Below are 27,873 nucleotides of genomic sequence, written 5' to 3'. Positions count from 1 at the left end.
ATTCCTTTCAAGCTGAAATTCAAAGTCTACAAAAAGGAGAGTCAATAGGGAACTCAAGTCGCTTAAAAGCTTTACCATTATATTTTACAACCGACGGACTACTCAGATTAAAAGGGAGATTGGACAATTTGAATGACGTGGACTATAACATGAACGCAAAGAATCCGATACTTCTTAGTAACGACCATCCAATCACTGCGCTGCTGATCTTTTTTTACCATAAACAAAATTGTCATATTTTTACTGAGACGGTAATTTCTAATCTTAGAATGAAATATTGGATAATTAGATGTAGAAATACGGTGAAGAAAATAATTCGTGAGTGTCAATTTTGTAAGAATAGACGTGCTAAGCTACAGACAGCTCTAATGGGACAGCTTCCTAAATGCAGAATTGAACCAACAGAAAGAGCTTTCCTAAAAGTTGGAATAGATTACTTCGGTCCCATCGAGGTATTGGTAAACAGAAGTCATGTAAAAAGGTATGGTGTAATTTTTACTTGTATGACCACTCGTGCAGTTCATTTAGAAATAGCAGAGGACTTGTCTTGTAATGCATTTATGCATGTGTTTCGTCAGTTTGGTTGCCGTCGTGGCTTTCCAATAGAATTATACTCAGACAATGGGACCAATTTTAAACGAGCAAGTAAGGATCTTAAGATAATAATTGACAATTGGTCAAATGACGAAATGACAGAGTTCTTGGCACAAAAAAATTGCACATGGTCGTTTAATCCCCCGTTGTCGCCTCATATGGGAGGAGCCTGGGAGAGATTAATTCAATCTATTAAAAAATATTTATGTTTTTTACTTAAAGAACGGTTCCCAAAAGAGTACACACTTAAAACTTTGTTTTGCGAAATTGAATTCATGATGAACAGTCGTCCACTCTTGTTTGTGTCATCTGATTTACCAGATGAAGAGCCTTTTACGCCAAATAATATATTAATTGGTCCAAATTTTCGAGAATCTTTCCATTCTGATGTGTCGGATGGAGACCTAAAATTGTTAAATATGTGGAAGGCTTCTCAGAGACTGGCTGATATTTTTTGGGTCAAGTGGAGAAAAGAATACAGGCAATATATTCTGTATAGCCGTAAATGGGTTAAAAAATTTGATAATTTAAAGGAAGGAGATATTGTGCTGGTTATGGATGCAGATTTACCAAGAAACGTTTGGCCAAAAGGTATTATTGTAAAAACCTATCCTGCCAAAGATAACACTGTTCGAATTGTAGACGTTAAGATAAAAGGAAACATCTACAAGAGACCCATTGTTAAGTTAATTAAATTAGATGTTAAGAAAACAATGTAAGAGCTTAAGTATTGCCAACTTAATTATAATGCAATACTTGGGAGGAGAATGTTGAACATTTATATATTTTTAGTTTAAATTTAAACATATAACAGACGATCAGTGTTGAAGAATGCATTTATAATTTAGCTCTTTTAAAATAAGAATTTTTGTAAAAACCGAATTGGCAACGCCGACAGAAGAGGCGACCACTTCCGAAATAAAGTGTCTATGTGAACGACGTACAAATCTGAGACGCGCATTTTAAATTTGGTCTTTCGATCGGATATTAATAATACAACTTCAGGTAAACCCTCAACACTACCACTCAAATAACTTCAGATCCATGTTAGAAGATCACATGGAAACCCTAATAAGTCTGGCTTAAATACAAGAAGCGAGTGATTTACTGTCTGTAATCAAACGCTTTGGAATTTGGCTTCGTACGGGATAGAAGCATTCAATAACCGACCCCCAACTCGCAGCAATGTCGAGGAACACCAATCTAATTTTTTCTCCTGAAGAAAAGGGCTTAGTTTTTGTATATTCGTTGCTACCGGTTTATTTTTTCGAATTTTACCCATGTCGTCACTGAACTCGTGAGATTGGATCACTTCCACTATTTTCTCGAACGCAAAATTCAGTTCTCTTGGTGTTATACTTTTTTCAAAGGGCTGCGACACTTTTTTACACCTTTGAATAAACCGTAAGACCCACACGAAAACCCTTAGAAGCCTTATGTGCGACGAAAAGGATTCTATTTTCTGAAGCACATAATTGGGCTCTGGAATTACCACAAGCGCCAATGCTGATTTGCGTAATTCCATCGACACGACATCAGCAGGTACTTCGAAGTGTCGATTTACAGGCCAATCTTTTTCTGCATCGAGCAAAAACGACGGCCCAGCGAACCAAATGGAAGCTGTAAGTTCCTCAACGTCACATCCCCGTGACACAATGTCCGCTGGGTTTACTTTCGTGGGGACATGTCTCCAGATTGCTTTTTCCGACCACTCTTGAATCTCCGCAACTCGGTTTGAGACAAAAACTGACAACGACGAAGGATGCGTTTTGATCCTATGCAAAGTGATCTCCGAATCCGTCCAGAGGAACACTTTTGTAATCGGAAAATTAAGCAATAAATAAAGATCCGCAAGAAGGTGAGCTGCGCACAACTCAAGGCGAGGCAAAGTTTTCGTCTTGAGGGGAGCTACTTTGGATTTTGCTGTCAATAAAGATACTTTTAAACCTTCAGCGGTACTAGTGCGAACGTAGATGCACGCTCCATATGCTCCCATGGAAGCGTCAGCGAAACCATGTATTTCTGCCGGGACTTTGGCGTCTGTATAAACGAATCGCGATACCTTGATCTTGGGCAGCTGCAACAGCGTTCTCTTAAAGGCTTCCCAAGATGTCTGCAGTTGCATCGGCAGAGACTCGTCCCAGTCTAACTTTCGAAGCCACAGTTCCTGCAACAACATTTTTGCCCTAGTCACTAGAGGACACAATAGGCCAAGCGGATCGAAAAGTCATCCAACCGAAATTGAAAGTAATCTTTACCCGGCAACCAAACCAAGGATTTTAGTTACGTCTGAGTCTGCCGTTAGCGGCATGACAGCGCTTTCAGATGCGGACAACTCTGGGCAGTTAGAAAACCACTTTGCCAATTCAAATCCTGCCTCTTGCAATGCCTGAGAAACTTCGTCTCGAAGGCTTAGCAGGTCCTCAACGCATCTGGCGCCAGTCAACAAATCGTCAACATAAAAGTCATTCTGAATGACCTTAGCGGCTTTTGGACACGAATCCTGCGCGATCTCTCCAAGCCGCATTAAACACCGAATCGCCAGATAGGGTGCTGGTGAAGTTCCATAAGTCACGGTGTTGAGCTTGAAAATTTTTAGAGACTCAGATGGATCTCGTCTCCACACTATGAGCTGAAAGTTTCGGTCAGCTTCGTCAACCATTACTTGACGATACATCTTTTTTACGTCTGCTGCAAGCGCAAACTTGTGCAGTCTGAACCGAAGAAGGGTCGAATACAGCTCCTCTTGAATGGTGGGGCCAACCATCAAGATGTCATTCAACGCGACCTGCGTCGATGTACGGCTCGAGGCGTCGAATACCACTCTCAACTTTGTCGAGGTGCTTTGAGGTCGCAGCACGCATTGGTGCGGAATGAAATAGTGCGAACTGCCTGGAATTTTATTGTTAGTGGAAGACATGTGGCCCATGGCTTCATATTCTTCCATGAATTCCAGATACATCTTTTTTAAAGAAGGATCTTTGGATAATCTCCTTTCAAGCGACAAAAATCTACGTTTCGCAACTTCATATAATGAACCAAGAGTGTTTGGGTCAGATTTGAACGGCAAACGAACCGAAAATCTTCCGGACGACAATCTTTGAGTATTTTTCTCAAAGTGTTGCTCACAAAGTTGCTGCTCAGGAGTATGGACCTTGGCCTTGGGCGGCAAGTCCTCCACAGACCAAAATTTCTGCAGGGTTGTGTCTATTGACTCCAACACTTCCTCCTGGCAGCTGAGATGTACCAACTTTTCAGCATTTCTTATTTTTTCTGAGGCACATCTCCCTGACACTATCCAGCCGAGAACTGTTTTCTGCAAAATGGGAAACTCAGGCCCTTGCTTTATCTGGCCGACTGACAATAGTTCAAAGAACGAGTCTGCGCCTATAAGCATGTCTATTTTTTGGGGCTTGAAGAAGAATGGATCTGCCAATTGAATATTTTCAGGCACCCTCCAGCCGCTGGTGTTCACCGTTTGATCCGGATGATAACCAGAAATATTTTTTAATATGTAAAATTCGGACGACAATTGACTGCTACCCACTCGCGACTTGACTATCGTGTGTATTTTTTTGGTTGCTTGAGCATTAGTTCCACCAATGCCCCGCAAGCTCAAACACACGTCCTCTCTCTTAATCTGAAGTCTCTGAGCGAGCTCGTCGGTCACAAAATTTACTTGTGAACCAGAATCGAGCAACGCTCGAGCCAAATGGTTGGTGATTTTTTTTTTTTTTTTCTGATATAGTAAATAATTATATTAATATTAATCTTGAAAAAAACTTAATACTCTTTTGTATTAACAAATACGTGATTTGGTGGATCTCGGACGATTTTAATACCGACGAAGAGAGTGACGAAAGGGAGTGCGGTTTGGATCGAGTTCGATATAACACTGGCTTTTAATTTCAATATAAACATGCTTAAGCCTAACTTAACGACGGGGGCGAGAGACGGGGCGAATTCGCGAGAGCGATTAGATATTTATTGCGCTCCCGCTCCCGCCTTACACTATTCAACAAATTTCAAACGCAAAGTGCGCGAACAGATATGAACTCAATGAAGAAGGCCTAAAATCTTTTTAACGATATAACGATAGCTGTACGAGCAGTGAATAGGATAAAAAGGTATGAACTCGAGAAGAAGGCCTAAAAACGCTAGTATTATTAACACCGGATTTTTCTAAGCCGATTCAGTGCAATGCATCTGCGACTGGTGTCGATCCCCTTCATGTCGACAACTACCATCAGTAAGTTCTGGCCATACGTGGAAGGTATCCGTTCAAAGTAATAACGGACCATCCTAGTTCGAAGTGGCTCATTGGGCAAAAGGACTTAGCAGGTAGGTTATTTCTATTAATTATTTTTTTTTTTGGACGTTTATTCACTATGATCAGCGCAAACAAGTGGCCCTTACGACACAAAGCAGTGCTTGTTACGCGCGGAGCCTAATAGGCGTAAAAACGAGATCGTGAGAAGTTAAAAAGCACAATGTAGAAGCGGGCAGACTAAGATTAGAAATACGTACGAGACTAACAATAATTCTAATTTTGTGCTAAGTAAGATAAAATTAATGCTTTTAGGCTTGGTAAAGAGTCGGTAGTAGAAATAATATGGTATAGTCTATTATAGTCGTTACACAGTACTCTAAACGGTTCATGCATCTCAAAGATCTACAAATATTTACTGTAAGAGGAACATAGTTCCTGGTAATTCTATTAGGCACGGAGAAGCTTATGCGACCCAGTAACTCGGGACTGTCCACATCTCCGTGAATAAGTTTATAGATAAAAGTTGTGCCAAGCATCGTTCTACGGTTTACTAAGGATGGTAGATTAATTAGGAGAAGCCTACAAGAGCAGGATGGTAAAATAAGGCTTGCATTCCAGTTAAGGCCCCGTAGAGCAAATAATAAAAAGTTCTTTTGCACAGACTCTATCCGGTCTATATGTACACCATACTGAGGACTCCAAACTGCTGAACAGTACTCCAGGATTGGACGGACTAGTGAAATGAACAGATGAACAGGTCGAATTCCTTTAACCACCTTTTAATAAATCCAAGTACTCCCCTGGCATTATTCACCATAGAAGTAATATGCTCACAAAACTTAAGTTTTGGGTCAAGGAGGACGCCAAGGTCATCAACATGCGTAATTTTAGACAACAGGCAACCACCCAGCGTATACGTTGCATATTGTGGGTTCAAAAGAGGAGGTTTTTAAAGAGGACTCGTTGAGTCCTACCACTCAAATAACTTCAGATCCATGTTAGAAGATCACATGGAAACCCTAATAAGTCTGGCTTAAATACAAGAAGCGAGTGATTTACTGTCTGTAATCAAACGCTTTACTAAAATCAGTGTAAACTACGTCAGTCTGCATGTTCTTTCTGAAGCCATTTATTACAAAAGACGTTAGCTCCAACAGGTTTGTAGTCGTAGATCTTCGCCTAATAAATCCATGTTGACATGGAGATATAATTAATCTACAAAGATTTTGCAAGTGGGGTGTAATAACGTTTTCGAAAAGCTTTGGGATGGCGGATAATTTGGATATACCTCTGTAATTACTTGTATTCGATTTATTTCCTTTCTTATGAAGGGGAATAACAAATGACTCCTTCCAGGTAAGTGGGAAATGAGAAGTTTTCAAAGCCAAGGTAAACAATTTGTGCAGAGGTCTACACAGAGTTTCAGCACAGTATTTAAGCACGCAGCCTGGAACACCGTCCGGACCAGGTGAGTAGACTGGTTTAACTTTATGGAGATCCAAGAGAAGGGTGCTTTCGCTTATCCTTGGACAAAAAATTAAGTTCGACTTGGGTAAGGCATTTGAATAAGATGGATTTGGACGGGATGAAACAGAATATGTTGTCTGAAAAACTGGGCAAACAGGGTAACAGGCTGATTAACGCTTGGTGCTAAAAAAATTATAAAACTATTTTGGATCTTATGAAAATTGGACCCTACAACGAGTCAGATAGCTTTTAAAACACCGGGCGTTAAGCACGGTAAAAATTGACCTAGCCCTTAGGTATCGAGAGAAGGCAGAATGTAAACCGGACATTTTAAATTTATTGAAAAGTCTTGACTTTATATTTTTTAGGTGTGACAACTCCTTATTAAACCATGGAGGTTTATTTGAAACTGACGGATAGAATAACGGAAAACACAGGCAAAAGAAGGAGTTCAATGCATTATAAAAGATATTAACGGCCTCAGCCATGTTAGTGCATGAATAAAATTCGGACCAGTCAATCACCTAATACTATTAACTGATCTCGATTTGACAGTTTTTTGGAAATGGACTGAATAACGGAAAGGTGATTTGCGTAAATAGGGAACTCAGATGATGGTGGGATATATGAACAAGTAATATATACAAAACTGCAGGAAAACGATCATTTTATACCTAGGAATTCGATGTCATAAAATTCTTCAAAAGTTAGTAATTCAGACGAAAAGGTGGAGTCGACAGCAATCAGGACTCCACCTCCCCGTCTGGACTGACGATCAAGCCTATAAATTGTGTACTTACTCGGGAGAATTTCGGAGCTAAGAATATCCGGCCTTAACCAGGTCTCTGTACATACCATAATATTATATGGGAAAGAACAACTATCCGAATACAATTTAGTCAGCTTACTAAGTAAGCCTCTTGTATTCTGATAGCAAAGGAGAAAAGAGGATGCTAGTTTTTTGGGACAGAAGAGGATGTGGAGGGCGCTGGGGATGGTTCTTTAATGGTGTTTTCCATTTTCCCTGAACTATTCTTTTTTCTCTTAGCTTCGTACTCTTTTAGAAATATGCCCTCGGGCCAGAAACAGATGCAAAAAGAGCACAAGGAATACCAATCTTAAATGATGATATTTTCCTAGCATAAGAAAATTTAAATTGTTCGACCTTCAAATCATCAACTTGGATTTTGTTACGGATCTTAGCTGTAATATACAGTGATGAGAGGTCTAGGGCGAGCCGTGAAACAAATACATGTTTTAGCTGGGGCACCCGAACACAAGTAACCGTTTTTGGTACAACACATGCAACCCTTATTTTTACGGCAGTTCCGGATTAATTCCGTAACACTGCTTTTTGTGAGTCGCCTAATAGTTATTGCCTGGTTTTCGTATACAATGCATTCATCGCAGTAGTAGCGCAGGCCACTCCTCTTATCGATGGCATCACGAACCAGGCCAGAATAGCCAAGACACTTTGCGTGATAAATTTTATCACATGTATGGCAGGGAATACATTGCTGCCAAGCCGAGATAACTTTCTTGCAATTTTTTAATGAACAGAAAGCCATTTTCGCTGACCACGGACCACGGTGCACTATGACGGACAAAAAATCGAAAGCGCTCAAGAACTTTTTAATGAGAGATCAAGAAGAGTGACAGAGCGGGAGCGAAACACCGAATAACTTTGATGTTAGGCACCATGAAACGAGATAGAAACGGAAAGAGAGAGAGAGCGGGATTAATAACCGATTAACTCCGGTATAAAACACCTCTGAGAGATTTGACCGTTGGGGTTCGTGCCGTTCCAACAGCGCTCAACGACGAAGAGAAAGACTGAAAAGAGGGGCAATAGTAAACAATAACAACAAACCAGCACCGAATTAAATTATGATAAAAACTTTTTGTTTACTGAACACAAGTTAATCACGATGCACTCGCGAAGCGAACGGAAAGTTGTTAGAAAACACTTAAAGGTGTAGAAACGTTAAAGAGATTTAAGTAAACCCCGGTGGTTTTAATAAGAAAAATGAAAATTCGGAGCGCAAAACAAAAACACGACCGTTCTTTTATCTAGGTGGAATCTTGAGTTACAGGCCTTCGATTTTGAAGTCGAACATAGAAAAGGGTTACTGACCCTCACAAGAGTACATATGGACATATAGATTAACAGATTAACTACAATTAACAGCTTTTGAGTCAAAGGAATTGGTTCTGGTTCAGAATAGACAAGGCTTTATTGAGACAAAAATAGTGATAAATTGATTATTCCAAGTATTGGCCTTCGCCAGCTACTACTTTTTCCCATCTTTCTGTCAATTAGCAGCTCGGAAGAACAGTTCGTCTTTTGATGCGATCCATGTTTCCTCGTAAGAGGTGAAGTGCTGATCAGCCAACCCATGTGCCATCAATCGGAACAAATAGTAATCTAACGGGGCAATATCTGGGAATTACGGCGGGTGCTGTAGAACATCCCATTTCAACGTTTCCAAGTAGTTTTGGACGGGTTTTGGGACATGAGGACGAGCTTTGTCATGTTCCGAAATGACTGTGTCGTGCCGCTTCTCGAATTGTGGCCGTTTTTCCTTCCTTCAATGCCCGACCCAAAAGCATCAAATATTCCCGCCAAATATAAAGCATGAGCTTGGATCCATGGATATTCGGTCTTGGCGTTGATAACGATGCGTGGCTGGGACGTTCCTTGTCATCGGTGTCAAAATCACCACTTTTGAAGCGCCGAAACTAGTACTCCCATTCGAAAGAGTATAATCCCCGTAAGCTTCAGCAGTGTTCTTCTGAATGCAGAAGAATAAAGCTTCACGCAAATGGTGTTTATTCGGTAGGGTATGCAGGCACCATCCGCTCGCAAAACAACAACCAAAGATGATTTGGTTTGAAGTTTTCTCAACCACTAAGCGTAGACACCGACTGCGATGTGCCCTGTTCCTATCATTCGTCAGTTGCAGATGCATGGGTTATGGTAGCAGCTCTAGTCGCCTCGAAGTAGGAATGATATAGGTCTAGAACGGAAACAAATTGGCTTAAACTTGATTCGTTCCTAAGCGCATATTTATGTTGTTAGGCCACACATGGGTCAATCCAATATCTAACCCAATTAATATTTCATGAATTCAAAGATTTTAACATGCCTTGGTAGAAATCAATAAAATGTGCTCTTGCAAAAGTGGAGTACGTCAAGGAAATGACGTGACGGACAATCTTGACAGTAGGGCTAATTTTGCGCAGTCCGCGACGATGCATTTGGCACACGAGAAAGTCAGTTGAGGGTAGGTGAAAACGACACCATGGATAAGCCAGCCGGCGGAAGACCTGTGACGACGAATACCGATCAAATCATGAAAAACTTCGAGCTAGACCGGCATGGGACATCTCGTGACATCGCCGAGGAGATAGGAGTTAGTCACCAAACCGTTTTAAACCGTCTGCAGAAGGCTGGATACAAAAAAAGATGGAAGTTTGGGTGCTGCATGATTTGACGCAAAAAACCTGTTGTACAGAATCAACGCATGCGATATGCTGCTGAAACGGAATGAACTCGACCAATTTTTAAAGCGGTTGGTGACTGGCGACGAAAAATGGATCACATAAGACAATATCAAGCGAAAAAGGTCGTGGTTGAAGGCCGGTGAATCGTCAAAACACTGGCCAAGCCGGGATTGACGGCCTGGAAAGTTTTACTCTGTGTTAAGTGGGATATGGCCAGCATATGGCCAGACGCTTAATTGTACCATCTACTGCGAACAACTAAACCGCTTGAAGCTGGCAATCGACCAGAAGCGACTAGAATTGTCCAACAGGAAGGGTGTAGTGTTTCACCAGGACAACGTCAGACCACACACTTCTTTGATGACTCGTCAGAAGCTACGGGAACTCGGATGGGAGATTTTATCGCATCCACCATATAGCCCGGACATAGCGCCAAGTGACTATCACCTGTTCCTGACCATGGCGAATACCCTTACTGGTGTAAAGTTGGGCTCAAAAGAAGGTTGTGAAAAGTGGCTGTCAGAGATTTTCGCAAATAAGGAGGTAAGTTTCTACGGGGGGGATTATGAAGTTGCCGTCTAAATGGGAACACATAAATCCGTTCACTGTATCAATTTTTATAAAGCATTGAATAAAACAAAAATAATCGGCCCTATCAACCCTTGTAAAAGTGCTGAGAGAAACTTCGCATAATTTAAGGAATGGTTTTAAATTTCTAGGGGGGGGTATTATGAAGTACCCTGATCAAAATATATATAAATAAGGAACACATAAATCCGTTCACTGTATCAATTTTTATAAAGCATTGAATAAAGAGCAAAAAAGCGGAATGGAGTTATTTGACAACCTAATATAATATAATAGATCATCCATATACATATCTTTTTTTTTATTTTGAAATTGCTTTGCTATTTGTTTATTGAATCTTCTCCAATCGGATACTAACAATAAGTGTATCAAATCTTATTGTAATCGAACTAACAGTCATAAGACTGGTACTTAATGTGGCCCTGAAGGCGGGCCGTTGCGTTGAAGGCGGGTTTTTCTGGAAACCCGATACAAGCCTCTTGCGAGATGATTTGGGTGCACGGAGAATTTTTGTTTGTAGGTCGTCTTTTGTTTGTCAATTTCATCTTTTACTGCAGGAATGCCGAGGTCTCTGTGGATGTTTTGGTTGCGAATATACCACAGTGCCCCAGTGATAATCCTCAGGATTTTCGATTGTGCGCGCTATATGATGTCAATGTTGCTGCTGCTCGCGTTCCCCCATAGCTGGGAGCCATATGTCCAGATAGGCTTGAGAGTAGAGTTGTAGAACAGGACCTTGTAGTCCAGACACAAGGGCGATCGAATGTTTATAATCCAGTGGAAGCTGCTGTCTTTTAGTTTTAGATGTAGTTTCTTGAATTCGATGTGTCTTCTCCTGGTTAGTCGTTTGTCGAGGTGGACGCCAAAATACGTTATTCATTTTTGGTGTTATTAGGTCACAGCCCGGAACCTTTTTCGGTTTCAGATCCCCGATGACTTCCGCGATCTCTTTTGTCTGAAGCAATGTTGGTAAGGATATAGGTTCGGATTTCCGGGTGGGTCTTTGTAGACGTTTTTTGCACTTCGCTATCACGCGTAGAGATATACGAGAAGTATCTGTCTCTTCGGCACCCCGAGGTTAAGCGCTCTTTATTTGGTTCGTCGGTCATTACACTTTAAGCGTGGCACTATTATAAAATAATTTGCCCTTGATTTAATCATATCACTCATAATACCCATGCAGAGGGTATTATAATTTTGGTCAAAAGTGTGCAACGCAGTGAAGGAGACATCTCCGACCCTATAAAGTATATATATTCTTGATCAGGATCACCTCCTGAGTTGATATAGCCATGTCCGTCTGTCTGTCCGTCTGTCTGTCCGTCTGTCTGTCCGTCTATCTGTTTCTACGCGAACTAGTCTCTCAGTTTTAAAGATATCGAATTGAAACTTTGCACACACCCTTCTTTCCTTTGCACGCAGTATATATGTCGGAACGGCCGGGATCGGCCGACTATATCCTATAGCTGCCATATAACTGATTGATCGGAAATGCCATAACTTTGGTGTTTGTAAAGTTAGGAAGTTGGGATTTTCTATGGGTTTTATTTTTGGCCAATCAATCCGACCTACTAAACTTCATAAGGATCGGCCGAATATATCCAATAGCTGCCATATAACTGATTAATCGGAAATGCCATAACTTTGGTGTTTGTAAAGTTAGGAAGTTGGGATTTTCTATCGGTTTTATTTTTGGCCAATCAATCCGACCTACTAAACTTCATAAGGATCGGCCGAATATATCCTATAGCTGCCATATAACTGATTAATCGGAAATGCCATAACTTTGGTGTTTGTAAAGTTAGGAAGTTGGGATTCAAGTAGGTCAATCCGACCTACCAAACTTCATAAGGATCGGCCGAATATATCCTATAGCTCCCATATAACTGAACGATTGGAAATGTCATAACTTTGGTGTTTTTAAAGTTAGGAAGTTGGGATTTTTTATGAGTATTAAGAATGCATCATATGAATAATTTTGGAGAATATAATTTACAGAGTATTCTGCAAGGGTATATCAACTTCGGCTCCTCCCGAAGTTAGCTTTCCTTTCTTGTTTTTGGTTTTATTTTGTTTTAGCGTCTTTTCGCTTATTTTGTAGTACACCAATTTAGTTTTTTTTTAAATTTAATTTTTGCTTTAATACATCCGCTTTCTTCAGCTTTTCCCGGAGCTCCCGCAAAGCACGTCCGCTCTCTTCGTTGTTTAAATATTTAAACCATATCTGAACGCAATTTTAGCTCCCATTAAATACTGAGAAATATTTTAAAGACTTTTGTATAAGTAGGGGCATTTGAAAGTACATAAGTTAATGTGCTTAGCCTTAATAACCGATTGCAATCTTATAAGTATTTTTGCAAAGAAACATCTGAAGTATTGATCCATATGTATAACATACGTGTTTATGCATTCTCATACAAGGGTGCATGTGTGCGATCATTTCATTTCGATGCAGCAAGAATATTTTGTCTTTTGCTACTTTTCATACTATTTACTAATGGCTTAATGATAAAAATTAGAATATTATATGTTATAATATATATATTTTTTAATATTTCAGCATACATTTAATTTTGGTTTACAAATTTAAATCAGTGGTAGCAGTAAAATGTTTGGCATATACACTCATGGACAAAATAATAGGTGTGTTTTTGTTTTCTTTTTTAACTTTCTGTTTCTAATTCATATCTTCTCTAATCTCAACAAATCAATGTTTTTTCAATACTTCTATTAATTGGCTTATAAAAAAAAGTAAAAGCAGATTCACAAATCCTTTAATATAACACTTAATTAAATATTTTCTTAAATCTGCCAATTTTGGCTGGAGACAATAATAGGTGTACAAAGATAAATGTTTAAATTAAATTAATATTTCACTATGGTCTTTTTATAATAATTAATTAATAATTATATTAAACTAAGTATCTGGCAGCTAATAACAGGTATATCCGTCGTTATTTTGCAAGACTTTCTCTATTCGTCTTGGCATGGAGGACATTAACTTACGACACGTTCCAATTGGGATGTTGTATCCTGCTTTTTGGACATTATCCCAAAGTTGATTTTTTTGACAAAAAGTGTTTTCGACATCTCTTTTGAGTTCACCACAAAGATTCCAGACTTCGCTAAAACCTTCGCACCGATGCTTTTCTGCTTCCGAATCAGCAGTGTTTTATTTTTATACTCGTTACTCGTAGAGTAAAAGGGTATATTGTATTCGTGCAAAAGTATGTAACAGGTAGAAGGAAGCGTTTCCGACCCTATAGAGTATATATATTCTTGTTCAGGATCACTAGCCAAGTCGATCTAGCCATGTCCGTCTGTCTGTCCATCTGTCTGTCCATCTGTCTGTCTGTCCGTATAAACGCTGAGATCTCGGAAACTATAAAAGCTAGAAGATTGGCATTTTGCATGTAGATTTTAGGAGTTCCTACGCAGCGCAAGTTTGTTTCAAAATGGTGCCACGCCCCCTCCGACGCCCACAAGCCACAAGCTGTGGCCACTGTTTTGATGCTATTATGAAAATTTTAATTGATATGTATTTGTTTCGTCAATACCTATCGACTGGCCTAATAAAAGTTTGCCACGCCCACTCTAACGCCCAAAAACCCATTAAACGCTTAAGCTTGGCTAGCGCCTACATTTCCGACTTTCATAACCCGTGGTAGCGCCATTTAACGGATGACTTTGGAACAGCTGGCCAAGGTGCTCAACAGAGTCAACGTTAATTCTCGATAAGGATTTCTATTAAGGGAAAATGCGATGGTTTTCATTTGTCAATACCGAACTATATCCCAAGAACCATGCAAATCAAATCTAGTTAGCCAAATTGGAGGTCTGAGTCAAACAATGGCATATACATATGTATGTATTTACATTGTAGACAGTTGCAATTGCCCGGCAAAGATAACTCCTTTCAAAGAAAGCTATTCGCTATACCCGTTACTCGTGTTGTGCAAACATTTAGACTTTAATACACATAATACTATTTAAGAATTTATGTGTTTAGCCAATATAAGTATGAATGTTTAATATTTCTAGTCAATTTATTGCACTCAAAAACATAAACATAAACACAGCTGCTGGTGCAGGACAAAAGCTGCCTGCGCTAAAGCAGCGCTGGTGCTGATGCTCGTGCTGTAAAGCTGCCAGCTCTAAGAGATCGCCGAATTCAAATTGATAATTTGAACTTTTTTAGCTGAGTAACGGGTATCTAATAGTCGAGGCACTCGACTATAGCGTTCTCACTTGTTTATTTTAGTATCAATCTCTACTGAAAACTACTTTTAAGATACAATTTGTCTCCTTAAGCCTAATACCCAGATCGACGAAAACAGTTCGTCAGCTATGAGAGAGAGCGAGAGGCAAACAGCTGGCGAACACTTTTCGTCAGACCTTTTTTTACCAGTACTCAGATTTACGAAAAAATACCAGAAAATTTCATAGCGTTTCCAGTCTGAAGAAATGAACTTTGGGTGAACGTTCTTCAGGACCAAGCGAAAAGATTAAAAATTTTTATCTTTTGGAGTGTCTGTTGTTTGAGCTTTGAAAACAACGCTGATTGACAGTACGACCGTAGGACGTTCATCACTACTGATGAACTTTTCAAAATGCTGATGAACTTTTCAAAATGCTGTCACACTGGAAAGATTAACGTTTTTCTGGCGAACTCGATTTCCGATCTGAGTACTAGGCTTAAACGTATCGGTCCCGGTTGTGCATTATCGAATTATGTTTAAATACCGAAATCGGGCTTTCCATTTTTATCTATTCATTGCTCATTAGATTTGTCAAATGTGTGTCTCGCTTGCACTAACGTTAAGTCAAATAGTCTGAGATGAAATAGCTCCAAAGCCTAACAATGTTGTGTCAATTCCATTATCATTCCTAGAAAGTATCCAAATTGAAAGCCACGCCTAGCGAAATATTTTCTTGGGAAATTATAAGGTGTTAAAAGTTTTCTTCTGATCAGTAACTAAGAAAATTAAGTTTTAGATGATTAATAAAAATTAAGATAATTAAATACCAATTTGTATATAATATTTATTTTTTACTTATGGAACAAGTATTCAATCGATGAAAACTATTAAGAAGGACAAAGGTTTGCTTAGGGGCCGGTCTCTAGGGCACCAAGAATCATTTCACGAGAAGAAAAATTCATCGTTAAGAAAAATGGTTTCTAGGAAGCTTGAATTGAAAATGCCGACTATCATCAAAGTATTTTGATTAGTTCTTTGCATATACCGCAAGTCAACGTTAAGCGCTTAGTTATTTTAGGCTTTAGAGTTTTCAAACTTAGAATAGTATCCTTTAAAAATAAAAAGTACTTTTAATGATGAATTTCACTTTATACAGTCAAACAATAACACATTTAGTAAATGTTCTTACCTGTCAAATATTCTTGCCTCCTTAAGAACATTTCCCAAATTTATATATGCGTCCAAAAAGTTTGGATCAAGAGTAACAGCTTTTTCAAAGTGGTGAATAGCCAACCAAATCTCTCCCTGGGCATTAAACACGCACCCTAAATTGCTCCATGCAACAGCGAATCCAGGACATGTTTCAATTGCCTTCAGGTAGCAGGCCTACATATATAACATAAAAATTAAATTGTATTATTTGTATAACAGATTTAATCAGCTCTCGTAAAATAACAACATTACAGGACATGAAAAGCCCTATTCCTAGCAATATCCAAAATGAATAATTACACAGTTTATTTGAACCGCCTGTGTTCCCAAGCAAGCAAAAGCGTAGTTTTTTGAAATCACAGCGAAGAATTGCAACCCTTCACACTAATGCCAATCCAGTGATCTATTCCCATTTATCAATTATTCACGAAGCAACTGGTTTTTTGTTTGGTCAGCCTGCCCATGTAAGTAATGAGTGTCTTTTTTTCGAGGCAGGGTTTGTACTTACTTTAGCTTCTTCCAAACGACCAAGGGCTTTAAGTAAATTTCCCAGATCGCTGCGCACGCAATACAGCTCCTACATAAAGATACTTTAAAATTAAAATCATCGATGTAAAATAAAAAAGCTTACGGGATTATATTGCAATGCTGTAATATACGCTTGAACAGCAGATTCCATATCACGCGCAGCTACTAATGCAGCAGCCAAGTTGATATATCCATCAATAAAGTCTGGCTTTAGGCGTACAGCTCTGCGATAGTTGTCTAAAGCTTCCTGCAGTTGCCCACGTTCTTTATAAACATTCCCTAAATTACTGAAAAAAATTAAAAATTTTCATAAAGTATTAATAAGTGTGTAATAAACAAGTAATGTACATTGGAATAAAGCATGTGGCGTAAAAACTGCGGAGGTTGGCACTTTGAGTGAGGTAAACGGTCTAAAAAAAACAATTTAAGGAGCCAATAATATATCCTCTATCTCTATTCAATCGTAATGAATTGTAAAGAACTTAAAAAAATGTTGTAGAAATCAACCGCTTTTGGAAGCCATTTTAACACTAGAATATGTAACAGGTAAAAGGCATATATAGGATCAGAATCTGTAGAGACATGAAGGGAGGAGAGCTATTAGGTGGTTATGTTTATTCGCTCCAGATGGCACCACATTTTTTTTATTTACCTCAGGAATATAATTGAAAGTAATTCCATCTTTTAGAGTCATACTTGTTGTAAAATTGTTTTAAAAAAATTTTTTTTTCAATCGTGATTCATATTTGAAGTTTTTAGTTCTATGGCTTTAACTCATAATTGTTTAGCTATTTCTAACGTTTTTTTTAAGATTTGATAAGTTTGGTTAAAGGGGTTGCAAGCTAGAAGTGAAAGATAAATTTTTGCAGTGATTTTGGTGTTCATTGAAGTAAGGAAATGAAGAGCGGTACAGACAGGGGGGGAAATAAATAGTTGAACTTAGCAATGATCAAAACGCAATGATACATTCTATTTTGATAAAATTTGCAATGATCACAATGCAAGCTCTCGAAAAAAAAATCTTTTTTTTTTTTTTTTTTTTTTTAGTTTTTTACAAAATATCTTTTCTAACAACTGTAGCTGAATTTGAAAATCAGTGTCGAGGGACGATAGTTGATCCTAAAAGTATTTTAGTACATCTAGTATTGTGAGGAGTTAAATAATACAGCTGGAGAGTGTTTGGAGAGAACGAGGAGAGAGAGGGTTTGGAGAGAAGGAATAACGGTAGAAGACGGCGGAATTTGGACCCTTTAGTGCCGTGCGCAAATACGAAAAAAGAGAAGCCGAGAATTAACGGGATAAGCCGGCCTATATAAGCAGGCCGAGCGCAGGAAGTTGGATCAGTCGATCACAAGGAGTCAATCCATCAAGATCAGTAGACAAGCAGCAAATCAGTGAACTACACAAGTCAAGTCAACATCAGGAGCAAGCAGAGCCGCGCCGAGTCAACAAGGAGCAAGATCGCTACATCAAGACGTTCGGGACTTAGAGTTGAAGTCTCCGAGCTGAGAAACAGATAGCTGAGGTCCTTAAGGCATCACGCGGCTAAGTCCAGGCGCTTTGTTCCAATTCTCGTCGCGATCTAAGCTTGGCGTATTACTCGGCGAGTCCGGCAGAATTGAATAAAAAGAGTCCTTCCTTCGACAAAGAACAGTGGGCTCGGAAGGAATGTTGTCTAGAACCAGCTGCCGTGCCGGAACCGTCAGGTGAAAATAGTGGAGGCCCTGGTGCGGCTAGCCAAGAACGACGCGCGACTGAACCACGGGTGTCTCGAGAGGCGTATGCGTCGAGAGCACAGTAGTTCACCGCCAGAGTCCTAGACAGGCAACTGACCAACTCCCGAGAGCCAAAGACCCGCTGCACCTAGTCTCACAAGAGCACGCAGACAACGGAGCCAGGATATCAGTGATCAGACCGTGAAAATCAGTTCGTTACATCTGGCGCCCAAAACGTGATCGCCAGTGGGTGAGAATCAGCATCTAAACAAAAATGGGGAAAGGATGGATATAAATCCTCAAGAAAGAGGATTTTGCAAAAATAGCAGCCAAGTTAGGCATCACTTTGGAGGGTAGGGCGGATGACATGAGGAAAGCCCTCTCAGAGTACCTAACAAGGAAACAGAATGACCCAGGAGTAGCAGAGATCTCGGCTGACCTGGAAGAGAAGTACGACAATAAGCCAGGCCCAACCGTCAAATTGCTGAATACTGACGCCGAGGAGCTCATATCAAGTCTTGGAGTGGACAGCATGAAGGAAGCTGGCAGGAGTCGAAACACAAGCCAAGAGGGAAAATCAGGGCAGCAAAGACCTAGCACACCAGATGACGCCAAAATCGCAAAGCAAGTGAGAGAATGGTCGTTCAAATTCGATGGCAAATAGAAGCCACTGGAAATCCTAGAACAGGTAGAGTGGTCCACAAACATTAAGAACATACGAGGTGGATGATCTGGACACATTAATAATCCTGGCTGACGAGTACGAAGAACTGGACAAAGAGCGAGAAGAGTTCGTTCACGAGCAAAAGTTTTCACGAAACAAAACGGCAGCACCACCACAAACTACATGCAGGAGATGTGAAGACAGCACCGTAAACCAAACACCGTCTTTTGGCCAGTGGACACCGGCCAATGTAACACAACAAAGACAGCCAATGAACACCTTATGGAGGCCACCAAACACCACACAGATGACACGTAACTCAATGCCAAGAGCCACATGCACAGACCCACATAATGAACCCACAGGAGGCATGTCGCCGTTGTGGAGGGCACGAACAACAGCCTGAGGTAGTGGCTCAGGAAACAGGGTACTGTAACTACCGCTAGAGTTGTTATACCAGGCCAGAACAGGTCCCTAGAGCTAGATATCTTGGAGAAAATCACAGCGCTGGAGAAGGAGCTGTGTGATATCAGAGCCCGGAGCACATCCAGTTCCAGCGATTCCGTAACAGCGAGCGGAATCGGCGTGGGTAATGATACGTCAGCGCTGATCCCAGCTAACGGTGTCGGTGTGAGAGTGCGGCACAAATGGCGCCGCCATCTTGGAGCGGCCCGGTACTTCTGGAAAGTAGCAGTCACTTTACCCCATTTTGTGCAACAAGCACAGCGCAGACAGCGCATGGAATCGAGCCTCAAGGTGTGGGTATCAAGAATGACGCCGATGACTATAAGTGAACCCTACGCCTGGCCGACACCTAATGGGATAGTACATACGCCACGCAAGCTGCCTGATCTGCCAATTTTCGGAGGTCAGTCAAAGGAATGGCCGATCATTTATTGTGCGTTTACTGAGACAACTCAGGCGTACAACTGTAAGAGTATGGAGAAGAACCAACGCCAGCTGAAGGTGCTGAAGGATGAAGCCCTTGAGACCGTCAAGTCGCTTCTGATTCACCCAAATAACGTCAGCGTGGTGGAGCAGCTGCGCTTTGGGTATGGCCGACCGGACTTATACGCCGCCAGCTAAACAGTATACGAGAAGTGCCGCCCATTTCAGAGCACAGCTTGGCGAAGATATTTCCCTTCACAAACCGTGTGAGTAACCTCACAGCTTTCTTGCAGTCAGCGAAGGCAGATCAGCTTTTGGGGAATCCAACCCTAATGGAAGAGCTTGTGGCCCTACCAGTAAACGATTGGAGTGGTCAAGGCATGCTGCTACGATAAAATCATTCCCAACCATTTTGGATTTTAGTACGTGATTGACGGCACTATTGTGGACGTCGAAGGGAGAGAACCTAGGCGTCGATGGCTGCATGCAAGCATCAATCAGGAGCAAGGTGACTTACAAGAGAGTCGCCACAGAGGTTCTCCAATTTGTGGAGGACAACAGGCAGTCTGGGACTGCAGGGAATTCAACGGAGCTTCACCGCCGGACAGGTGGAGGTATGTGCGAAGGCATCGACTATGATTTACATACCTACGAAGTGGTCACATGACTAGATCCTGCAACTCGCATGGTGAGTGTTAATTCAACGACTGCCGAAAGAGGCATCACCGCCAGCTATATGACGCAGATGACGCCGCAACGAAGCCACGGAAGCTACAACGAGGGAAACCAGCAGTCAGCGCAGGAATACACAAGTATCATCCACGAGTACGTATATAAAGGATACGCTGGACGGTTAAAGCCTAACGAAGTCGCATTGGAATGCGATCGGCTATGGTATCTACCCCACTTTGGAGTCGAAAACCCTAATAAGCCGGGTAAGATTCTGCAGGTTTTTGACGCTGAAGCGAAGGTTGGAGGAACATCACTAAATTCGGCGCTGGACAAAGAGCCGCAACATTACAAGCCCTTGCCAGCTGTGCTATTTTATTTTAGAGAAGGATCCGTCGGAGTTTGTGGCGACATTAAACAGATGTTCCATCAAGTTCTTATTCGACCAGAGGGCAGGTGTCCCCAACGCTTCCTGTGGAGAGATGGCAACGACACCAGGAAACCTGATTTTTAAGAGATGAACGTAATGATCTTCGGATACGGATCCGAGAGCAGTCAAGGCCATCATCGACTGTCATTAAGTCGATGACTACGTGGGCAGTTTGTACGGAGAGCGAGGCCATCAGCGTATCTACCCGAGTGAAGGAGATACATGCAAACGCTGGATTCGAGTAATGCCAGTTTTCAGCCAGCTCACCAGTTGTGGAATCTGCATTGGGCCCATCAGAACAAATAGTTCGTTTCGGATGGGGTGAGTCGGAACAGAAAATTGTGGGAATGTGTTGGCAGGCAGCCACGGATGACTTCAGATTCAATGTGAAGTATTATCGAGTTCCAAGCAGCGTACTGAACGGCGATCAAGTCCCTACCAAGAGGGAGTAATTAAGCTTTCCTTGCAGCCTTATGATAACAGCGAACCAGTGGAATGAACCACTTAAAGTTGAAATAAACAGAGCCTTTGGGAACTAGCACAAGGAGATGGACGGCGTAAAACAGTTCCGATGTCCCCGCCATTATTTTGGGCGTGGACCTGCACTAAATACAGAATTGCACGGTTTCGTGGATGCCAGTCAATCTGCATTCGCGGCGGTGGCCTATTGGAAGGTCACCTACGAGGATAACAACGTGCTGGTAAGCTTCGTTTGTGCTAAGACGAAGTGCGCCCCGATGAGAGCTATGTCAATCCCCAGGTTGGAGCTGCAGGCAGCTGTTTTTGGGAAGAGGCTGATAAACACTGTCAAGGAGGACGGACTCCAAGACGGTGCTACGATGGATCGGGAGCACTCACCGGCGATACAAAAAGTTTGTCGGCAATCGGGTGGCGGAGATCTTGGAGTCGTCAAGGGTATCCCATTGGAGATGGGTGCCAACAGCCGACAATGCAGCGGATGATGCAACGCGTTCGCAATGCCACGTGGGCGTCAGTTAAAAGTCACGTTGGCTAGGCGGACCGACGTTTTTGAGGCAGCCGGCGGGCAGCTGGCCACAGCCTGAGCCGAGACAAGTTCCGGATGCTAATGATGAAGAGGAAATGCTAAGTGAGTTTGCGTTGGTTGCGGCGAACGACTTTTGTATTTCCTTTCAGAGATTCTCAAGCTACAGTAGGCTACTCAGGACTACGGCCTGGGTCTTAAGGTTCACGCGCTTGTGCCGTGGACAAAGAGACGAGCTTGAGAAGTACGGACTTACAGTAGCAACCCTGTTATTCAGACAAGCACATCGAGAGGCGTTTCCCAACGAGGACTGATGTCATACATGGATGAGAGTGGAGTTCTGCGAGGAGGATTGATGCCGAGGATTGATGCCGAATTGTGTATCCCATACAGTTCGAGGAGGCCGATAATTCTGTCACATCGGTACATTTTTACCGGAGATGATTGTGCACCATGAGCACGTCAAAATGAAGCATCAAAATGTGGATGCTACGATTGCAGAGATCCGGACAAGATTCTGGGTCACGAAGCTAAGGCGTGTACTGCAGTGATCTCTGCATGCAACGTTTGTAAGTTTCAACGAGCGCGGCCGACGCCGCCAATTATGGGACCTTTGCCAGGAGTTCGCTTGGAGACCAATGGAAAGCCGTTCAAGAATACTGGACTAGATTATTTTGGGCCACTGATGGTGACCGTGGCTCGTCACAAGGAGAAGCGATGCGTAGCCCTGCCGTGGCCAACTTGCCGGACACGCCGGGTGACCTGCCCAAGGAGTGCGCTACACGCAAGCAATGAAGGATTGCAGGACTACTGAGGGATCGCTCCTGCCTACGCTTGTGCGTAGAAGTGGTGCCGAAGATCTAAGACGATTCGCCAGAGTGACTTGGTATTCGTTTGCGATCCAGCAATGCCGAGGAGAGAATGGCGCAAAGGAATCGTGGAGAAGGTCTACAGTGGAGTGGATGGAATCGTCAAGCGAGCTAAAGTTCGCGTGAACGACAACGGCCTATCCAGGATCATGATGCGTCCTGTCTCCAAACTTGTAGTTTTGGATTTGAGTGAAGGTGTTCTTTACGGGGTCGGGGATGTCAAGGGACGATAGTTGATCCTGATAGTTTTTCTAGTACATCTAGTATTTTATTTGAATTGTATGGATTTTGAGCCCAAGAATGAACGGGCATATTTTGGCAGCCATGGTTTGCCGCCATAGATTTAGCTTCCGCATTGTCGCGTGATTAGAGCAGGAGGACACACGCGAATAAAACGGCTCGGCTCGACGGTTCGACGGTTCAGTTTTAAACGGCTCAGCTTGGCTCTGCACAATCGACTTTGAATGCGACCGTTAAAGGCAACTGATCACCGACAATCAGTATCTCGAAAACTTACGTTTAGGAGGAAAATAGCCAAATGTCTTGTCAACAATCCACAAATTTTAAGTATTTTCAGTGAACAAATGATCAAATTTTTTATTGGTAAGTAAAAGTAATAGTTCAAAAACATATATAAGCTAAAAAGCACTTCTTGCAAAGGGTCCAAAGTTTTCGACACCTGTTGAAAAGAAGAAATTCCATCTCTTTACGTTTGTAGAAGACGGAGAGGAATTGGTGCAAACTCTTGCAGGTAAAAAGCAAAAAGAGCCATGATCGTGCAGCCCTAGACATAGTGGTTATGAACTTAATAATGTTGAAAAGATTCCTACGTCGCAGATATATTAGATATCAAGATCCAGTTAACAAAAGCGCATATCGTCGGGCTTAAGACGATCTTAAAAAGCTTCTGTATGAAACCAAACGAAACAATTTTTATGAGATGTTCCTCAACGCTGTACGGTTTCATATGTTTCAAAAACTTCATGCCAGGAAAGCGACTGCTTCGATGGCATTGATAGCAGAATCGCCAAGGCTTTGCCTAAACAGGGAATCTTGTTCATTCATTTTTTTTTTTCGGCCCACTTACCCACTTACCGACCAACCGACCGATGGGAGCAGCTGTGTATCGTACGGCACGATTCGCGAGAAGATAGACGCGAGATAAGAAAATATAGGTAAAAGTACGGGGAAAAAGTAATAGTAAGATCAATTTTGTGCCAATGAAACTAGTATTAATCGTTTTAGGAGCGGCAGAGAGTCAAGATTTGAGATTATAGGAAAAAGTCAGAAAATAATACTCTGAAAGAAAGATTTTTGTACTGATTCAATACGACCAATATGTATTCCGTACTGTGGACTCTTGACGTGAGACCCATACTCCAGAATCGGACGGACTAGCGAAATAAATAAAATTTTAGTGACATAAGGATCACAAAATTCTTTTGACCACCTTTTAATAAATGCAAGCATTCCTCTGGCTTTATTAACCATGGACTAAATATGTGGCAGCTTTTTTATCAAGTGGTTACAATTTAGTTAAATTCAGCCAGTGGATGCACAAATATTCTTAATTCAAGTACCTGAAATTCTGTGGTCTTGTCTTAAAATTTAAAACGTATTAAGATTTCCATTATGCTCACGCAAAATTAATTGTATTCTTTTTAGTTAAGGACTAATTAATCTACATTTAATGTCCTAATAGATGATTTATCGAAAGTAGTCAAAAGCCCAAGATGCCCGGGGGCTTTCCTATGCTTCGGCTTAGTTTTATAATAATATAAATAATCAATTTAATCAGTGTTAATAGTTCAAAGGTGTATATAGTAGAAGTATAATTTTATTTTAATAGGTCACTTTTAGGAGTCAAAAGCCGCACTATATCAGTGTCCCTCGTATTATTGGGCAGAAGTTTACACAAAACAAAAATTAATCAGCGTTTATTGTTTCAAGGTGATTTATTTTCTTATTGGGGCTTCAACATATAAACCGCGAATTCTTAAGATCTTTTTGGCCAAGCAAAAATACATTTGTATTTCAAGTGCTTTAGTTATCTAAATTTATTTATTATCGACATTTTATTTAGGCATTGCATTCTTTATCTGAAAACCTATGGCTGAAAATGGGGGAAGTGATCGATAGCTCGGTCTAAAAAGTTTCAACAAAGCCATAACAACAAAAAAATGTTTGCTCCTGCGTCAAAGCCGTAAAACTCAGTGGGAAATTTCAGACTCGTGCACTTATTTTAAGCTTTGGCTACTTGGTAATTGCTTCGATCTACTGTCCTTCACCGTTTTCTTAGGAAAGGAATTTCCTAGAAAATGAAAGCCGTTACAAGAGCTTATATTATGATCCTAAAGAAAGGCGTCTCCCCCCTGTGCTTACTCTTTTCGACCCAAAAGTCTATTGCCAATGCTCTCAAATATTTTTGAGCGAATTTTCCTGAAACGTTCTTTTGAGAATTAATCTACTCTAGGATGCAATTCCACAATTCCACCATTTGGGTTTCAGGAGTCAACATAGTGCTAATAAAAACAGATGCATTGTGATGATGATTGACGAAAAAATATTGTTGCGGAGTATTCTACGATCTACACGTCAGACCACGCCAATTTGGCTAATTTGATTTGATTTGCATAGTTCTTGGGATATAGTTCGGTATTGACAAATGAATACCATCGCAATTTCCTTTAATAGAAATCCTTATCGAGAATTAACGTTGACTCTGTTGAGCACCTTGGCCAGCTGTTCCAAAGTCATCCGTTAGATTGCGCCATGAAAGGCGGAAATGTAGGCGCTAGCCAGGCTTAAGCGTTTAATGGGTTTTTGGACGTTAGAGTGGGCGTGGCAAACTTTTATTAGGCCAATCGATAGGTATTGACGAAACAAATACATATCAATTAAAATTTTCATAATAGCATCAAAACTGTGGCCACAGCTTGTGGGCGTCAGAGGGGGCGTGGCACCATTTTGAAACAAACTTGCGCTGCGTAGGAACTCCTAAAATCTACATGTAAAATGCCAATCTTCTAGCTTTTATAGTTTCCGAGATCTCAGCGTTCATACGGACGGACAGACAGACGGACAGACGGACATTGCTAGATCGACTCGGCTAGTGATCCTGAACAAGAATATACATACTTTATAGGGTCGGAAACGCTTCGTTCTACCTGTTACATACTTTTGCACGAATACAATATACCCTTTTACTCTACGAGTAACGGGTATAATAACTGATCCTAACAGGTTGAGGGGTTTTAGTCCGACCAGAATTCGTGCGGTAATCAATTAGATTTAGATGTATTCCCAAATTTAAAAATATCCCCGCGAGTGAATCGACAGCTCTTCGGGCTTGTTATAGAAGAAATTAAAAAATAACCTACGTATGAATTCGAGTAATCCAGTAAAAGTCGTTAAAACCGAAAATGTTGTATTAGGGTGCGTTAACGGAAGACCAATCTGCAATATTACGATTCAGGAATTTCGTTAGAGTGGGCATCTCATAAAATAACAGCTGTTAAATCAGATTTTTAAATACATAACATCAAGTTTTGTAGCTTTGACAGTAGTTTTGTTGAAGATGAGAAGCTTTTTGATTGTCCATGCAATATTGAACTCGAATCTGAAGAGCATGAGGTTTAATATCAGGTGTGTTTTTTATACTTATCAATACAATATGTTTAACATGATTTTTGTGCATTTACATTAAACCTTTGTGGAACGAGGAACCACACAGGTGAATATGTTAAGGGGGGTATACTTAATTTGGTGCAAAATCGGTAATTTTTAAAGAATTTTTATTGGCTATACGGTTAGTTTTAGCTCAATTTTGGTTTTGGCATGTGATAGGGCAACATTTAAACAACATGTTTTCATCCAAAAATATTAAAAATTAAGTGAGATACAGGCAATCTCCGGCGGCGCCTCGAAGAAAACACGTTTTGCGGTGTACACGATAACTGGTCACAGAATTATCTGAATTGATAAAATAAATTGCATTAGTTAAAAGACAAGATTCCTCAGGTAACGCAGTCGAGTTTTTATTTTTTTATTGTGTTATTATTTGTTTCTCTAAAAATAAAAAACAGCGTTACCTGAGGAATCTGGTAGAGAAATAATGTGCAAAATCTCAAAACGATCCGTTTGATAGATTTTGCAGGATCGTGTACACCGACTTTGAAATGGCAACTTTTCAGGAGAGCGTTTTAAAGTTTGGGACACCCAAAAATTCAATATAAAACGCACTTACATATTTACGTTCAACTGCCCATAAGTTCGGAAGTTTTACTCGGATCGATCTAAAATTTTAACACAATATTCTCGAGATGTTTTAACACCATATTGTTAAAATGTGTATTCATTCATTAGGGGGAAAAAATATGTGCAAAAAAAAAATGTAGATTTCATAAAAATGAACCAATATACTTGTATGATTTAAGTTAAAATTAAAACAGAAAACAAATTATTTAGGTTTCTTTTACCTAAATAAATTTAATTTTTTAATTTTTACAAAAAATTTCAAATTTAGTTTTTTCTCTTCGATAATCAAATGCATGTGGATGTAAAAATCACGAAAGAACATAAACAACTTTGAGCAAGAACACTTTGAAAAATTAAATTAAATAAATTTAATTTTTACAAAAAATTTCAAATTTCTTTTTTTTTATTCAATAATCAAATGCAAGTGGATGTAAAAATCACGAAAGAACAAAAACAACTTTGAGCAAGAACAAGGGCCCCGTAATCCTATTGTTTTTTCTTTGCCTAACGTCAAAGCAGGGTGTAAAATAATTTTTGAAATTCACTTTATAAATCAGAACGATCATAAAGCATGTTAGCTTTTTTTGCGTAAGCAAATATTTCATAATAGAAGAAGAGCAATGCGGAAGCGTAACACCGATTAACATTGATATTAGGCACATCGGAACGAGAAATACAAAGCTTGTAATCAATCGGAAGCGTAACAACGTTTACGTTTGCCGAACCAGCTACTCCTCAACTACCATAAAGGAAGTGAAAGACTACCTTTGCGCTATTATTTTTTATCAAAAAAAAATGATAATATTTAAAATATCACATAAAAATGTCGAGATATTTGATATATTTGATATTTTTTGTGTTAAATGAAAAAATTGACCGCCCACAATAAAAAGACAATAAGTTTCTTTTTAAAACCAATAGTATTTTATTATACATATTTTATGACCAGTATGGAGGGTTAAGGGATTTTAATAACACCCTTTGCGTTATGTGTGCGTCAGTCATCCTGCTTCTTG

General features: G+C 40.5%; 1 protein-coding gene across 5 annotated transcripts in view; it reads right to left on the bottom strand.

Moving 5' to 3' along the window:
- Window positions 1–27,873, bottom strand: part of LOC108042362 (UDP-N-acetylglucosamine--peptide N-acetylglucosaminyltransferase 110 kDa subunit) — a 177,457-nt gene that overhangs the window by 88,888 nt on the left and 60,696 nt on the right. For all 5 annotated transcript variants that reach the window (XM_044456581.1, XM_044456580.1, XM_044456583.1 and 2 more), the window contains exons 4-6: window positions 16,466–16,649; window positions 16,343–16,411; window positions 15,812–16,008 (exon numbers count right to left, since the gene is read on the bottom strand). In XM_044456581.1, the coding sequence (XP_044312516.1) occupies window positions 15,812–16,008; window positions 16,343–16,411; window positions 16,466–16,649 (450 nt within the window). The remainder of the gene's footprint in view (window positions 1–15,811; window positions 16,009–16,342; window positions 16,412–16,465; window positions 16,650–27,873) is intronic.

The sequence above is a fragment of the Drosophila rhopaloa genome, unplaced genomic scaffold (assembly GCF_018152115.1).
Source record: "Drosophila rhopaloa isolate 14029-0021.01 unplaced genomic scaffold, ASM1815211v1 contig_133, whole genome shotgun sequence".
Taxonomy (NCBI): domain Eukaryota; kingdom Metazoa; phylum Arthropoda; class Insecta; order Diptera; family Drosophilidae; genus Drosophila; species Drosophila rhopaloa.
This window is presented reverse-complemented; position numbering and strand designations above follow the sequence as displayed.